At 34.3% G+C, this 16,017-nt stretch overlaps 3 protein-coding genes across 5 annotated transcripts; all 3 read right to left on the reverse strand.

The window, feature by feature from the left end:
- Positions 1 to 249: 249 nt before the first annotated feature.
- LOC141711386 (serine hydroxymethyltransferase, mitochondrial-like) lies at positions 250 to 5,945 on the reverse strand. Of its 2 annotated transcripts, none has more exons than XM_074513809.1 (16): positions 5,640 to 5,945; positions 5,499 to 5,549; positions 5,043 to 5,129; positions 4,708 to 4,829; positions 4,555 to 4,631; positions 4,127 to 4,251; positions 3,528 to 3,620; positions 2,664 to 2,756; positions 2,364 to 2,561; positions 2,083 to 2,187; positions 1,899 to 1,964; positions 1,691 to 1,768; positions 1,186 to 1,297; positions 976 to 1,086; positions 643 to 811; positions 250 to 526 (listed from the first exon to the last, which is right to left on the reverse strand). In XM_074513809.1, exons 1-15 carry the CDS (start codon positions 5,724 to 5,726, stop codon positions 666 to 668), a joined length of 1,551 nt encoding a protein of 516 aa, XP_074369910.1. In that variant the 5' UTR covers positions 5,727 to 5,945; the 3' UTR covers positions 250 to 526; positions 643 to 665. The 2 variants fall into 2 exon arrangements, with proteins under 2 accessions (XP_074369910.1, XP_074369909.1); XM_074513808.1 differs by having other exon boundaries at positions 250 to 523; positions 5,640 to 5,943.
- A 1,214-nt stretch (positions 5,946 to 7,159) lies between these two features.
- LOC141711387 (uncharacterized) lies at positions 7,160 to 8,492 on the reverse strand. The gene has a single exon (XM_074513810.1). It carries the CDS (start codon positions 8,437 to 8,439, stop codon positions 7,267 to 7,269), a length of 1,173 nt encoding a protein of 390 aa, XP_074369911.1. The 5' UTR covers positions 8,440 to 8,492; the 3' UTR covers positions 7,160 to 7,266.
- Positions 8,493 to 10,689: 2,197 nt separating this feature from the next.
- Positions 10,690 to 14,621, reverse strand: LOC141710506 (phosphoglycerate mutase-like protein). Of its 2 annotated transcripts, none has more exons than XM_074513072.1 (10): positions 14,474 to 14,621; positions 13,892 to 13,967; positions 13,596 to 13,703; positions 13,160 to 13,239; positions 12,794 to 12,956; positions 12,117 to 12,191; positions 11,912 to 12,000; positions 11,447 to 11,566; positions 11,048 to 11,092; positions 10,690 to 10,968 (listed from the first exon to the last, which is right to left on the reverse strand). In XM_074513072.1, the coding sequence occupies exons 2-10, from the start codon at positions 13,952 to 13,954 to the stop codon at positions 10,854 to 10,856; spliced, it is 858 nt and encodes a 285-aa protein (XP_074369173.1). In that variant the 5' UTR covers positions 13,955 to 13,967; positions 14,474 to 14,621; the 3' UTR covers positions 10,690 to 10,853. The 2 variants fall into 2 exon arrangements, with proteins under 2 accessions (XP_074369173.1, XP_074369174.1); XM_074513073.1 differs by lacking the exon at positions 14,474 to 14,621 and adding an exon at positions 14,411 to 14,432.
- Positions 14,622 to 16,017: the final 1,396 nt, after the last annotated feature.

The following is a 16,017-nucleotide window of genomic DNA, read 5'->3' on the forward strand; positions in this document are numbered from 1 at the left end:
GATTAATCGGGGATTTTTTTAAAAATCGGGGATTTTTAGAGCATGGCTGCATAGGACACATCTTACACTCGTGTTCAAAAGTCAAATACCTGCATTTAACGAGCTTTAGAAAAATATAAATCTGAGATCTTTGGTCTTCACTCAACTTCTAAAATTTATGATTTGTGATTCATAAAACTGTCTCTGTCGAAGTTAATATTTCGTGTTACTTGTAAGTGGAAAGGTACGATCAACAAATATTACACCTGGTGCAAATTAAGCTTTGTTCTCTTCAAAACATATTGGTATTACATAAAGAAAAAAAACTATAAGAGATAGGTGTTTGGCTTGATACTACACTAATTCATAAAGTTTTACATATTGCTGGACAACAATCAAGCTAAGACCTGAACACTTCCAAATAAAGACATCCCCTCCCATCTCTTCCCCTCGCATTTCTGCTCCATAAATTCCCAAAATTGACATAAAGCTGTTAACTCCTTTTTGTCTCTGTCGATGTGAGATGGAAGCCCACGCTGAGCCACTGCTTGACAAATATGCAGAACAGGGGATTAGAAGTGCATGACATTGGAATAATTAACGGGCAACCCAAATTACATATTGAATTGTCTTCGCAAAAGCAATCCACTAGATATCGCATACCTGCGATTAATGACTCTTTCACTTCATTGTTTGTATTTCATTGTCTCCTTCTCAAAACCAATTGTAGGAAACTGTTTAGCATACTCCTCTACTTTATGACGTATGTTATTTATCTCAGACTTATAAATATCATCTTTCATTGCTGCCACAAAGTCCTTCAACTTTGTTCCTGATACAGTTTGTACAGGTCGTGAGTTGGCATGCAACAGCTATAATATATATATATATAAGAGAGAGAGAGAGAGAGAGAGAGAGAGAGAGAGAGAGAGAGAGAGAGAGAGAGAGAGAGAGAGAGAGAGAGATCATTTATTAGGTTTAGAGACTGTAATGAACCTTTTGAGTCAGCCTTGATCTTCAAGGCTAACTTCACTGCAGCATCAAAGAACTCGGCAACTTTTACAAAATCCTCTTCAACAAAGCCCCTCGATGTCAGAGCAGGAGTTCCTAAATTACCAGGCTTAATAACTCATATCATACAAAATTATAAATAGACCTTAAATCCAGCATCCAGTGCAAATAGATCAAAAAGAAGAAAGGATTTACCCATTCGAATGCCACCGGGAACCATGGCAGAGACATCACCAGGAACAGTGTTTTTGTTTGCAGCAATGTGCACAGATTCCATAACCTTTTCCACTCTAGACCCATCAATTCCCTGCAGAAAAAAGTTCACATAGATTAAGAAGTAATTCCCCTACATAGTTTATATTAGGTAACAAATCCTATATCAGGTAGCGTCAGATGTTTCTCTTTTATCTACAAACCAGCTATTAGCAAACATACTTTATATACTCCCAGACCTAATTGCAAATGCCTCATGTAGATAATTATTTTTCAAGAAATTTATGAATTAGTAGCATCACAGTAAGTTACAAGATTTCATCAGTTTTAAAATAAAATATATAGACAACCAGTAAGATGAATATAATCCGCCAAAAGTCATTCTATATATTGTGAGAAAACTGCTCAGTGAAAACTGACCCCATACAATCAACAATTATGTATGTAAGGAATCAAAATGAATTTAAACAAGTTTTTTTCAAATTACCTTGTTCCTTAAATTCACCAATACCAAATGGTTCTCAGTTCCACCAGATACTATGTCATATCCCCTTTCTGTCAGACTCTGGAATTAAAAAGTATTTCACAAGTGAGCAGTACAACGAAATTGACAGTAAAAATATAGCAGATGAAACAGTTGCTCACAACTTAATTTATAAGAAGAATCTTGCAAAATGTTTAAGTAGATTTAGTACCTTTGCGAATCTCGAACAGTTGCTTAAAACTTGTTCTTGGTAAGCCCTGTACTCGGGAGTTCTAGCCTAATATGACAAATTAGTCAGAATGCAAAACGATGATGTGGGGATTTTATAAATCTAATCAAACATCGACCATGAAACTTCCAAAAAGCAGAAAACATGCGGAAAAAAAAAATTAAACCTGCTTCAGTGCAACTGCTAAGGCTGTAATAGTTTGATTGTGTGGACCACCTTGAAGGCCAGGAAAGACGGCCTGGTTGATTCTATCCTCGTAGTCATACATCACCTGCAGGGGATTCATATGTTAATTAAGTTGTTCTGATATGTTAGAACTTCAATCTGAGCTGCATGACTAATCGGAAATGACAAAGTGAATGCCAACCGGACTAAACAAACAAAGTATCACAAAAAATGGCAATAAACATTATGTACTGTATATATTAATTTTCAAGGACAACTCACTTCTTCCCCTTTTTTGTTGATCTCTTTTAACCCCTTCCTAAAGAAGATCATTGCCCCACGTGGCCCGCGCAGGGACTTATGAGTCGTAGTTGTCACAACATCCGCAAATTCGAAAGGAGATGGGATAACACCAGCAGCAACCAAGCCACTGATGTGTGCCATGTCTGCCAGCAAAACAGCTTTCTGCTTGTCACAAACCTATCAACAAAGTGAAACGAGGTTCATGGTTCCATGAGACCAATAGACTAAAGATGAAATAAACTGAAAAGTTAAAAGCATTTGTTCAGCATGGACATGTACCTTGCGGATACGTTCATAATCATACAGGCGAGCATAAGCACTTGCACCAGCAACAATCAATTTTGGCCTAAAGAGAACAGCACTTCTCTCCAACTGCAGTAACAAACCAAGTTTTAATGCACAACAAACGTAATAATATTATAATGAAAACATTGGCAACCAAATGTCATATAATAACACAAACAAATTAAGAAACTCCCGGTTTGGTAGATGTAAAGCATGATACTGATAGAAGTAGAGCATGGAACACTTAATATGTGTAGTCACTTGAAGCTTAATACCCGGTAGAAAATGAGAAGAACTAGTTCAGGATCAAAATTCAAAAGTCACAAAAACAAAAAAAAATGCCTCTTATATTGAACAAGATACATTTAATACTAACCACTATCTTGAATTAACAAGCACTTTACACTTATAATAGTCAAATCACTTTAAGAGGAAGTCTCTAATTGTGAACAGAGTAAATGGCATCAGCCATCACTTTAGAACTGGCAACAATATATAACACTTCTCAATCTCTTGTCACATTAGCTGTTTATATTACAAGAATTAAAATTATAATAGAGACTTATAGGATGAGGGAGGAATGATGTAATTAAAAAAGCTTGCAACATAACATGTTGCTTTATTAATAAGAGACAAATCAAGGGCATGAAAATTTTCATCTCAGATATCTTCACACTCCTAGCTAGCAGACAACATAATGTCATAATCTCATATATGTAAGCAATGTTCGAATTAAATCAATAACTTGAAACTGAAAAGTTACTGCCTACAGGGATGCAAGAGCAAGTTTAACACAAACGTGCACGCTTGCACACACATACAAATAAAAGATCTTTGTGATCAACGACTATAAGCTACCTGATCATAGTCAATATAACCAGTGCTCTCGTCCAATCTGTATGGCATTGTCTCGAAAAATATGGAGACAGCAGATATCTTTTTTGTGTCCGTCTGGTAATTGAAAAGGATGAAAACACCAAAACATTATTGTAAGCTAATGACAGCAGCTCTACTGAGACTGGAAGATAATATATACTAACCAGAAGAGCACCCTTGATGCTGACAGTTGATTCATTGGTTTTAATACCCCGGTGAAGTTAATAAGCATAAACTTATAAATGATATTGAAATTTATCATAATGTGTGCTTGAGAACGTGTTAAGAGGTTACATTAATCAATAACAATGGAGATGAACTTTAAAGTATTTTAAAAAAGCCGTAAACAAGAATTATTCTGGCATTCACTATTCAAAATTTGCACAAGGCTGCTACTGTGCATGCACTTGCTACTTATTCAATGTAAAAGAGAAAGAAAATATTTTTGTAGATGTCGGTGTTTTTCCTTCATTATTTAAAGTAAATTGAAATGGTCATGAATTCAAAAGTTAAATTCTCCAGTGATTTATCATCTATATGATCCTTCTATATCTGCATATAAACAGGTTTGTGTATTGCACCTGATAGCCATGTGAAAGATGTCCGCCATGAGGAAGATCAAGTGCCATGATTCTGTCATGGGGTTTCAACAAGGCAGTATAAACTTGAAAGTTAGCTGGAGAACCAGATAAGGACTGCACATTGACTGCAAGAAAAGATTCTTCGCACTATTAGAAGCGCTGCTACCCTTAGAAGATGTAATGCAAAAACAACAATGTAAAAGACAGCAAAGGAATAAAGCCTTGATGTAACATTGCTAATGCTTGAGATTTGATGCCTAATTAGATAGTGAAATGAATAATGGTATGACCATGTTTATAAAAATACTATCATTCCAATATGGTTTACACATATCAATATTCGGACAAAGGAAAAACATCCATTATGGGTACTCAAAAGCTTATGTAATTATTATCAGGTAACAATGACATAGAAGATTGGACTTTACCTCCCCATTTTGCAGGATCTAGATCAAAAGCTTCTAAAGCACGCTTCTGACACAATCTCTCAGCCATATCAATATACCTAACATTTACAAGCCAAACTCCATTCAGTATATGCATAGATGTTAAAAGAAGCGAATTATAGTAAATTTACTTACTCATTTCCTCCATAGTATCTTGCGCCAGGATAGCCTTCACTGTACTTGTTAGTCATTACTGAACCAACAGCTTGCATAACCGACAATGACGTAAAATTCTCTGAAGGAATTAGCTCAAGTCCCTAAAGCAAGGCATTATATATCATGTACAACATTACACTACAAAGCCTACCGGAAACAAAATAACAACAGAAAGACGGAACAATCGCAGCAACTTTGAAGTTACAAAGCATATCAAATTACTTACGAACTATTACCGTTTATCCATTTATTAATATATTATATTTGTAAATCAAATAGTTAAATAAACAGATAAATGAATGGATATTAGATACCTTCCATTGCCTAGCCTTTTCGAGTTCGATGATATCAGCAATTTCCGGATCGATCTCTTCAAGTGGAGCATTCAATTGATTGATCCACTAATACCGACAATTCGTCCAACACATACATTTAACAAAAACAAACACAATGTCTCTAAACATTAAGCATCTTAGATCTCAAAACTCAAAAAATGCAGCAATCACAAAATAAATTACAACATATATATGCATATACTGAGAGAGAGAGAGAGAACAACAAAACACACACACGTATATACGAATTGTATTATGTATATCCGAGAGGAGGGAGGGGGAGAGAGAGGGAGGGAGGGGGAGAGAGGGAGGGAGAGAAACAGAGAGAGAGAGGGAGAGAGGGAGGGAGAGAGAGGGGGGAGAGAGAGTGAGAGCGAGAGAGAGCGAGAGAGAGAGGGGGAGAGAGGGAGGGGGGAGAGAGAGAGAGAAGATTACAGTGACGCGAGGATCTTGCTTATCAGCAACAGCAGGATTAGGCAAAGAAGACTGCAATAACAAAAACAAACATAAATCATGATAATGAAATATATGATGAATTAGAATATGAAAAATGAATGTAAAGCAAGGGAAATGAACCATGTAATAAGAGAGGCGAGGATGAGACACACAACGAAGAGGAGAGATCGAAGATGAGAGCCTTCGAAGCGCCATAGCCATTGCCATCCTTCTTACAATCCTCTCTATTAGGATTGTTATTTTTATCGCCAAATCTACAGCTCTTTTTTTGTGTATCCGTGTGTGTATTAGTATGTATATGTGAATATGGATGATGGATCGAGGGGGATGTCAGAAAAAAATGGAGTGTGAGTGGAGGGGTTGGTGAGTGGTGACTCATTAGGTGCTCAACCAACATGAAACATCTTGGGATGCTGAATCTACCCCTCCACTTTTGTTTTGTTACCTCTTCTTGGTACTCCCTCCGTCACATAATATATTTCTCGTTTTAACTTTTCGTAATGTTCATATTAGACTATTAATCAAACATATTCATAAGTGATTATTTTGGATTCGTATTTATGAGTACTTTAATACAATTAAGTTTTTATATTTAATACTAATACAAAATTAAAGATAAGTGCGAAATAAGTGATAAGTTGATAAATATTTATAAGTTCTATAAGTGTTTGGATAAATTTACTTATAAGTTAGAAGTTTTTTTACTTAAATGAATTAAAACAAATAATTATTAAATATAATTATCTTAGTTCATGAATCTTAAATTAGAAAATATTTAAAAATTTATATTTTAAAATCAAAACTTTAGAAAAAAGTGAAAAAAATGAAAATAAGTTGGAAAAAAGTACGTCACTGCCAACTTTCAACTTATCACCTTATAAGTTGTAAATTCAGCTTATAAATTGGGTCGACAAACACTCGTCGATAAGTTGTTACGGATTTATAAGTCATAAATGCCTTATAAGTATATTGCCAAACAGGCCCTTAGCGTGACATTTCTCTTGTTTAAAACTTTTTTGTTACTGATTATTGTTGGGTAATAATCAAAAATAGCATTTTTTAAAATAATTTGTTACAAAAATATCATTTTTTAAAATTTTGGTAATTTTGATCAAAAATATCAGCCTAATACATATTTGTAATTTGAATATCACTGATGTATATTTGAGAAATGGATATCACGTAAAAAAAATTAAAGAATAAATAAAAGTGAAAAATCAGAAAATGAGACACGCATTTTTAAGATATGTATAGCTTGAACGGAAGTAGTGTTACGCATTTATTAATTGTATATCACAATTTTAATTTTTTGAATTATTTTTCAAATTTTTTTTATACACGCTACCCATTTGAAAAATATATATTAACATTATCCAATTTAAAAATACGTATTAGAGTGGTATTTTTGTTTCATAATCTTAAAAATGTGTTTTTTTGTCATTTTTCATCATTATTTAATAGTTAGTAGTACTTACTAGCGGGATAATTTTGACAATTCTTTTCTTTTAAAAAAATGCACAATCCTTCACATAGATGATATATAATTTAAATTTTGACAATTTCTCTAAAAAAATGTTCAATTTTGCATAGACAATATATAATTTAAATTCAAAACATAAACAACTACACATGCACAATCCTTCACATAAATACAACAAATAGTTTTTACTCACATTTTTTAAAACAAAAATTCAAAATAGTGAATCAATATCACACATATTGAGATGCTTCAAAAATGTCATATATCTCATCTACTCTCCTGATTCATATCTCCACCGCCTTGTCTCCCATCAACAGCCTGATACTGCTGCTGCACCGCCGTCGTGTAATACACTTGCCTCCCCTGCGCGTCATATCCAACCTGTCCATATCCGGGCTCTCCCATGGGTCCCATTGTGTAGGCACCAATATTCTTTTGCTGAAATGATTGTTGCTGTTGTGGGACTACATTGTAAACCGGCTGCTCCCGGTAAACATCCGGTACCACCATTCTTTGCCCTCCATAATAGCCTTGACCAACACCGACTTGTCCGGTAACCGGTCGCATCACCTGAGTTTGATAAACTCCGGCCGCATTCGCCGGAATATAATACACTTGTTCGTTTCCCGGCCTCTCCTGATAATAACTCGCCGGCGGTTGTTGCACGTTTTCCGGTGGCTTTTGACCGTAAAAATCGCCGTAATTACCGGTATTCAAATTTATCCTCTCTATTTGTTTCTCTATCTCCGATTCATTTATAAATCTCCGATCTTCAGCTTTCGGAGACTGTACCGACGCAACCACTTTACACGGCGGCGCGTGTTCTTCACCGTGTACTTCACCGTGTCCTTCCTTGTCGAAACCGAACAAAAAGTCCGGCGTAGCCGACGACGGCGGCGTAACCGAAGCAGAATCGTTATGATTCTGATTCTGCACGGAGTTCAAGGCGTCAACGAACCACTGCCGATCGGACTTCGAATCCGACGAGCTAAACGCCGACGACGGCGCCGGAGACGCCGGAAACAGAAACAACCGGAGACGAACAGGCTTCGTCGACGCGCGATAAACACGATCATACTCAACCATCATATGCTCCAAATCCTCATCATTCGTAACAGAAATCAGCGCATCGAGATCTTCGCCAGGCAATTGATACCGAAACGAAACAGAATTAGATTGCAATTGGGAGAGATTCAATAGCTTAGAGAGAAAGAGAGAGAACTTGATATTCCGATCGACGGCGAAGATTTTGGTGTCGCCGGCGACGTAAGTGAGCTGATTGTCGTGCTGACGTGGCCGGATTTTCCCGCCATAACTAACCATAAGCTTGATTTTGTAGTTTCCGAGAGAGTTGTGGTGTGATTCGTCATCCCAAGTAGCGTCACTGGTTGTGGTTGATCGTGGAGATGATTGAACACTAGAGTATGAATAGTTGTCCATTTTTTTAAAAAAAAATTTGATTTTTTGTTTGAGTGGAGTGGAGGGGTATTATTATTATCTATGTGTATATATGGATAAATTGGAATAAATTAAATTATTTATTTTAGTGAAAGTTTGGGGATAATGGAGACTTGGTGGTAGGGAAAAAGATGTCAAATTATTCACTGAGATATTTGTGTGAATCATTTTTTATGGGTGATTGTAGTGTGCACTCAGAATCAATACTCGATAAAATAATATTTTTCTCCGATTCTTGGAAAATAAAGATACTATATTTTTTTAATAAAATAATAAATTCGTTTTAGTAATTTTCTTGCATGCCTATCATTTTAAAGAGGTTTAAATATATATATAATAGAACCACAATAAATTAATATTCGATAAACAAATAATTTCGTAAACGAATAATCTCGTAAACGAATAATATTTTTTATCCAACATAATAGAGATAATATATTTTTGACCTTGATAAATGAATAATATAATTATACTATATCAAAATATTAATATAATTGAAGATATATAATACATAAATAAATATAAATTCCAAAACAAATATTAAGATGTAGAGAATCACACTAACACGAAAACAAAAAAAATGTAACATATTTATACAAATTACAAATTTTAATTTTTAATTTATACAAAAAAATGTAACATATTTATACACGAAAATTAAAATGACTTTTTAATGACAAATTTCACTTACACATATATTTTCAATGTTTATGCTAAAAAATTAAAAAATATAATATAAAATTATACAAAAAAGTAGATATTTAAATTTGTTGAAATTAATATTTTGCAAAAATATAGTTGTAAATAAGTTAACAAATATAAAAAAACTTAAAAATATATTATGTATTACTTGACATGTTTAAGAATATATTACCATTAAAAATAATTAAAATCAAATTATAAGACTAAATTTACAAACATAGAATTTTTTAAAAGAAAATTAAAAATTATAAAAAATATTATAAAAATATTTATAAATTATTTCATGGATTGCACGAATATAAAGCTATATTTTTTAGGTGACTATCATATTGGTTTTTCACAGAAGCTATATTTTTTAAGGTGACTATCATATTGTTTTTTCACAAAGTGTTATTTGTGAAAAGCCATCAATGTTATTAATTTACCATAGATTGACAACTATATAGTTAATTAACAACGTTACCTTTTCAAAAAATATATGTTCTTATTAGCAAAGTACAAGGACTTGATTAACTTGCTCACCAAGTTTTATATAATCAAATTGATTATAAATACACACATTATCCAATTCATTATAATTTAGCCCTAAGATTAAAACCAAATCTTATTTAAAACCCTCAATTGCTTATGATTTGAGAGCAATTGTGTTTGTCTAGGAGAGCTAGCAAATTTCTTCTTTTTTTAGTGTAGAAATTCTTTGCTATATCTTTAATGGAGGGTGAAGCATATGCTACTACTCTTGTTTATGACTTTGACTTGCCATGGTAGAATTTTGACTTTAGATTTAAACTCTTAATCATTATATATTACTCGATATGTGTTATTTTAAGTTTTTACTATAAGTAGAGTTACAATTTACAGTTATTTGGATGTCTGTAACGAATTCACAATATCAGTGGTTTTAAGTTTTTACTAACAGTGGTGTTACAATTATTTGGATAACGTATCTATGATATATTTTTACCAAGAGCATAATTTGGATGCATTTTCCGGCTAAAAAATCTAATATACGCCGCCATGTATGCATTTTCTGGAATCACTCACAGTTCCTTTTTTAGTTTGGCTTATGTTGAACCTTAGCATTATCAGTTCTTGCTCAAACATGATTGCAAAATTCTACAATTTGATATTACCTATAATATTTTCTGCAATTGAATTGATGCGTCTTGTATCGTGTTATTGCAGAAGAGAATGTCAATATTCTACCATGGAAGTCAAAGTCGTAGCAACTCAAACTCCTCACCCTGCATGAAAGATATTGTAAAGCCCAGAATTCCGACACTACAGAAAGAAGAAATTTGTTTGCTCACAGAATTATCTCTGACAAACACAATAGCATTCTGCTCGAAAACGCAACAGAGGAGTGTCAGAGATTCGCCATCTCAACGTGGACCGAATTGGCATTGGCTGTAGCAATGGCAATGGCAAGCAATGTCGCAAGACAGAGAATCCAGATTCAGAGTTTACTTCACTTTCTAGTTTGTTGTCATTGCCCATAGCTATAACATGTATGTGCAAATTGTAAACATATCAAATAAATGAAGTTAGAATTAAAGCTGATAAAATTTGAAAACATTTGCCTTGAGAGACTTGTAATACAGCCTTTCTAGAACTGCCAGAGGCATTACAATTTTGATCAATGGAAAGAGTATATAATATCGTGGTTTGAAAATTATCAAAACAAGGTGATCACTTCATCCTCCAAAAGGTTGTCCGTTTGCAGTAGCAGCAGCAGCATCGCTTGGTGCATCCGTTCCACTTGGAATTTTGCCAGGAAAGTTGGTTGTTGAAGAATCTGAGCCTATCATGCTGCAAAATACCAAGGTTATGGCAACAAAGCGATGATCAAGATTAATATTTTACAGAAAGTTTAATACAACACGCTTACCTTTTATCAACGATGACAACTGACCGAAGCTCACAATTTTTTAAGCTGAGTAGATCAAATAGATAATAATCCATGTCAGTGAGTATTCATAACACGTAACAACCATCTAAGTAAAATGAATAAAATGATTTTTCTGATAAACAAGAGTTATGAGATAAACAAGGGATTGTCAGAGCTTAGGTATTATTTTCGGTTTGGACTTAAACAAAGAGTGCCCTTAGATGTTGGTTTGTATAATGTAAAAATAAAAATCAAAGGATCTTACAAGCCAACATCCAGCATACTACAAGGATCAGGCCTTATTTGTTGGTCATATTTTTTAAAGTTTGATAAACTAATCCTCAGACTTGTGCTATAAACCATATAATTCAAACAGAAGCAAATCCATCAAATACTTACAATGTGCCCATTTCACTCTTAATGGAAGGATGACAATCATCTCCATGTTGTCTCAAAGTATGAACAAGAAGTCCACTGTGAGTGACGACTGCTATCTCTTTCTCTTTTCTTGTCCACAGCCTTTTAACAACATTAGAGGAAAATTCTAATTAGAGGGTCAATGTCATATCTGTAATCATCCCCAAAACAAGTCTAAAATAAATCTCTACAAATTATGGATCTGTTGCAAGTACTCTAAAAACAGTGACAGCAAAATAGGAGATGCAGGAGAGAGTAGCATCAGTTACGACATCAGAAGTACTTGGAAGTACGATGTTTGTTTATAGATTCAATTTACTAGAAGTGGCTATATGGTTTGAGATGCTACAGATAACATATAGAAAACTCTCGAGGCAAGCAAAGCAATCGAAAACTTCTTTGCTAATTTACTCCATAGGTAGAATTTGTTTTTAAAGGGTGATTTACCAATCAAAAAATTTATTTCCCCTGGCAGCAACATCTTCATTCTTTTCTCTAATGTCAGCTTTCCACAAAACATCAGCATCATTTTCTATCTGAATACAAATCAAAGTTATATAGGTCATCAACTCCGAGAACCTAATTGATTCAGGTACTTCAACCATAATACACAATCAGACAGTTAATAAACTTGGAAGAAAGAGGGACTTGCCAATGAAAAATCAATTGCAGGAAACATAGGTTTGTACTCGCTGATGCTTCTTCTCTGATCACATGGATGAACTCCCTGCATTATTATTTATTGCGATGAGTACACCCCAAATGCTGATAATATTTAAGAGGAAAGAACTTTCATCAATTTGAAAGTAGATTTCTAGAAGTTAAGAAGTTCTAAACTGAAGTAGAATGTAACCATTTAGCAGCACAATCAGTTGTGATATTTTGAACCTAGTTTCAGTTAGAAATTTAGCCAACGCAGGTACATACGATTTCTTGCTAGCTCATATAATGAGAGTGAAATTTTTAGGTATGGAATGCAATATTTACAGAAATCCTAGACTGTGCCAAATTTGCTTTCAGATAACAGGCTTAAGAAAGTAAGGAATCTGGTATCCAGAGTGATAGATGAAGTGACAATTAAAACACGCTAATTCATAACAATGGCAGAAACCTGGGGTAGAACTGTGTTGAGGAACGTACATTTGAAACGATGTTTGCTATTACTATAATTTGTACTAGTGCAGGAATTGCATTTGTATATCGCGATTTTGAACTTAAGAGGGAAGACCACTGAACACCTTTGACCTCTTGAAAAAGAGTAAAAAATAATTTGTAGGAACATAACAATGAACTCAGATATAGGGAGCTATGGCTAAATGCAACACATACCAAATGTTCGCGGCAGAGCTCTACGGCTATGAAAGGTGGACAATTCAGACTTGAGATTGCTGGGTGATCACTATTACCAGCATTTTCTATCATTAATGGGGGCAAATTGAACTCCTCTGTGCAACCTTCACCTCCAAAAGCTCCAACTGCTGTCTGCAAGGTTCTATAGTGTAGATGTTGATAAACTTAAGCACCAACATAATTGCAAAAAATATTGTAGGTAAATCGAATTTAATATTAACTTACTTTCCACAGTTTATTGAGAAAGAATGAAACAAGCAGATTATGTCGAACAAGTTTGTTGCAAATTTTTTTCCTAAAGTTTAACATAAGGCAAAAAAAGGGGAACTGTGGCAGCAGGGATACCTTAACAATGGTGAAACAACAACTAATTCGACACTCTCAAAGATTCCAGAGGCTCGTACATGCTTGTGCAGATTTTTTACCTGTGAAATGCAGCATTTCATAATTGCAACACTGCTGTTCTTAAAAACTTAGAATCGCTTAAAACACAACATACAAATTTATGACAGTAGTCACAGAACTATACTTGAGCCAGAGCCTAGATGTTATATCAGATACTTGTCTTACATTTGACAGAGCAAGTAAACATTCACATTTAGATGTCTACAACTACAGAATTGAACTACAAACATTTTGGAATAGTAACAAGTACCGAAAAACAAGTTAAGCTAATTAAAATGGAAGTTCCTTTTCGCGCTTTTCTTCACTCCCTGGTAGTTACTTCATTAAATTGAGAATCTACAAGAAGCAAAAACTAAACTAATTTCATGAACATTACCTGCTCCCAGCCTAATGGGGTGAGATGTGCATCAAAGAATTCTCGAGATGAGTAGGCGCTGTGCTCCTTTTCTCCTGCTACATTATGAATCCCTTGAGCATGTCTCACCTACATATTGTTTAGCAGCATAAATACATATAATCTTCAATTTCAGTGAAGCAATCTGTTTCTGAATTGCAACTACAAGATCTCGAAAATTCATATCAAGCAACTTCACACATTTTTTTATGGAAAACAAAGCATAACACGAAAGCAAACGAAACGATAGCAAATCAGGGGATAAGAGAAGCACAAACCAGGTGAATAGTTTTCGTCCGGTGTAAAGGGTACACACTTGTGCCAGGATTGGCCGAATCCATATATCAGCAAATACTGGACATGGAATAAAGCTTATTAACAAGGGATGCATAAATTAACCTTCGAAAAAAAAAATCGTCAAGAAACCAGTTACTCTAAAATCTCAAGTTGTTAGAGAATGACCCTTTCCAAATACGTAATTAAGACAATTTATGAATCATTGCTAACCAATATGAATGATACTTATGCAAAGAACAATACCATTCCAAATTATTATATTCAACATTTTATAAACAGGTACATCCATTTCATGTATGAGCTACAGTGCCTACAATACTATTTTGAACAATCTACTCAATTAGTAAATACGCGACATAGCCAGGGTCACGCTCTATGGAGAACAGTTTTAGCCGGATACGACAAATTTACATTTCAAACATGGTGAGATGAGATCATGAGCATCGAAGATCCGAACAAAACAAAATTAAAAGAAAACACAAGTACAAAAACATTCTTACATTACAGACAATTTCTGTATACATGTACTCTCTACAGTGATAGCATGTTTATGAAAGCACTACCTGAGGAAAGTGAAAATCACAAAGGTGTAAGAAACTTTTGTGTTTGATATAACTGCAACTGAATGAATGAACGAGAATCGCTTTTTGTAGGAAAATTAAGCTGGGATTAAGGACAATATTACATGCCCCGTACCCTCAATTCTTTACATTGGCGGACGAGACAAGCTCGGCCCTTATTATATATAGTTGCATAAATTTTTTCCTAAATTTTTCTTTTAAATAAAAATATAACTTTCAAATTTTTATACGAAAAAGAAAAAATAAATTAAAAATGAATTACGGAACTATACTCTATAATTGTCTTAAAATAAGTGTCATGTGAAAAAAATATAAAAAAACGAAGGACACCGAGATCGTATAATTCTAAATAATGAAGAGTGCAAGTACAGCAAGTATAGTTACTAGAAATAGAAGTGTAACGTGCTCTGTCTTTATTAGCACGTGTCGCATTTTGTATGGCCAGTTTGGCATATTCCACAGTCTATGCAGGTCGGCTGACTCATTTCCAATTTAGAAACATTTTTTATGCAAGGAAAAAGTTAGATTTACAGATCGGAAGTTTTTAGAAAATAATATTTGGTAGATTTTGATTAAAATGGGTCACGCATGAGAAAAACATTAGAGAACATAAAAGTTGTATAAATTTTCAAAAAAATAATGTTGTAACTAATAATTTTCCATTCGAGATTTTTTTCTCTGGAAGTCCAGAGTTTTTTTTTCTCTCTTGTCTATGTGACAAGTTTGTTTTCTTTCTGTCTTTCAGATCTATTAATCTACTTCGCTCACGTTAAAAGATTATCACTATGAATTACGATAAAGAAAATATAGAGAAATTGTATGAGAGACTAACGATGGAGGAAGAGGAGGCTGAAGGTATTATAGTTGGGGGTGAAGAAGGACGGGAAACAAAAGAAAGCTTTGTACTGGTGAGAAGATTTCTGACGGAAAAACACGTAAATTTTCAGGCAATGCAGAATGTATTAGCATCGGTGTGGAGGTCAAAAGAAGGTATGGAAGTACATGATATTGGTGGATACAGGTACTCCTTTGTATTTTATCACATCATGGATCTCCGTAAAGTTCTAGAAGGGGGACCATGGTGATATGAACAAAACATGCTTGTGTATCATAAAATGCAAGAAACGGAGGATGAACATCAAGTGCCGTTGAATGAAGTGGAGATCTGGGTGCAGGTACACGATATACCCAAAGGTTTCATTTCTGAAACTATTCTAAAGAGTATTGAAAACTTCATAGGTACGTATGTCAAATCAGACCCTGGAAGCTTTGATGGTGCATGGAAGGCGTTCGTAAGGATAAGAGTTAACCTAAATATCCAAAAACCATTGAAGAGACGAATGAAAATCAAGCGGGAAGGTGGCAATTGGGGATGGGTGAACTTTAAGTATGAAAGACTTGGGAATTTTTGTTTTGTATGTGGAATTATAGGACATACTGAAAGAGAATGTAACATTGTGTATGCCAATCCGGAGAAGGAGATTGAACGAGCGTATGGGACTTGGCTTCGAGCATCAGGGCGTGGG

The sequence above is a fragment of the Apium graveolens genome, chromosome 3, assembly GCF_009905375.1.
Source record: "Apium graveolens cultivar Ventura chromosome 3, ASM990537v1, whole genome shotgun sequence".
Taxonomy (NCBI): domain Eukaryota; kingdom Viridiplantae; phylum Streptophyta; class Magnoliopsida; order Apiales; family Apiaceae; genus Apium; species Apium graveolens.

Excerpts from the sequence above, each read along its gene's own strand:
- LOC141711387 (XM_074513810.1), bottom strand. The coding sequence starts at position 8,439 with ATGGACAACTATTCATACTCTAGTGTTCAATCATCTCCACGATCAACC.
- LOC141710506 (XM_074513072.1), bottom strand. The coding sequence starts at position 13,954 with ATGGATTCGGCCAATCCTGGCACAAGTGTGTACCCTTTACACCGGACG. Across the intron at positions 12,192-12,793 it reads AGCTCTGCCGCGAACATTTG|GGAGTTCATCCATGTGATCA; the intron begins GTATGTGTTGCA and ends ATAATAATGCAG. Across the intron at positions 12,001-12,116 it reads CTGCAATTGATTTTTCATTG|ATAGAAAATGATGCTGATGT; the intron begins GCAAGTCCCTCT and ends ATTTGTATTCAG.
- LOC141711386 (XM_074513809.1), bottom strand. The coding sequence starts at position 5,726 with ATGGCAATGGCTATGGCGCTTCGAAGGCTCTCATCTTCGATCTCTCCT. Across the intron at positions 2,757-3,527 it reads GTTATATTGACTATGATCAG|TTGGAGAGAAGTGCTGTTCT; the intron begins GTAGCTTATAGT and ends TTGTTACTGCAG. Across the intron at positions 2,562-2,663 it reads ATTATGAACGTATCCGCAAG|GTTTGTGACAAGCAGAAAGC; the intron begins GTACATGTCCAT and ends CTTTGTTGATAG.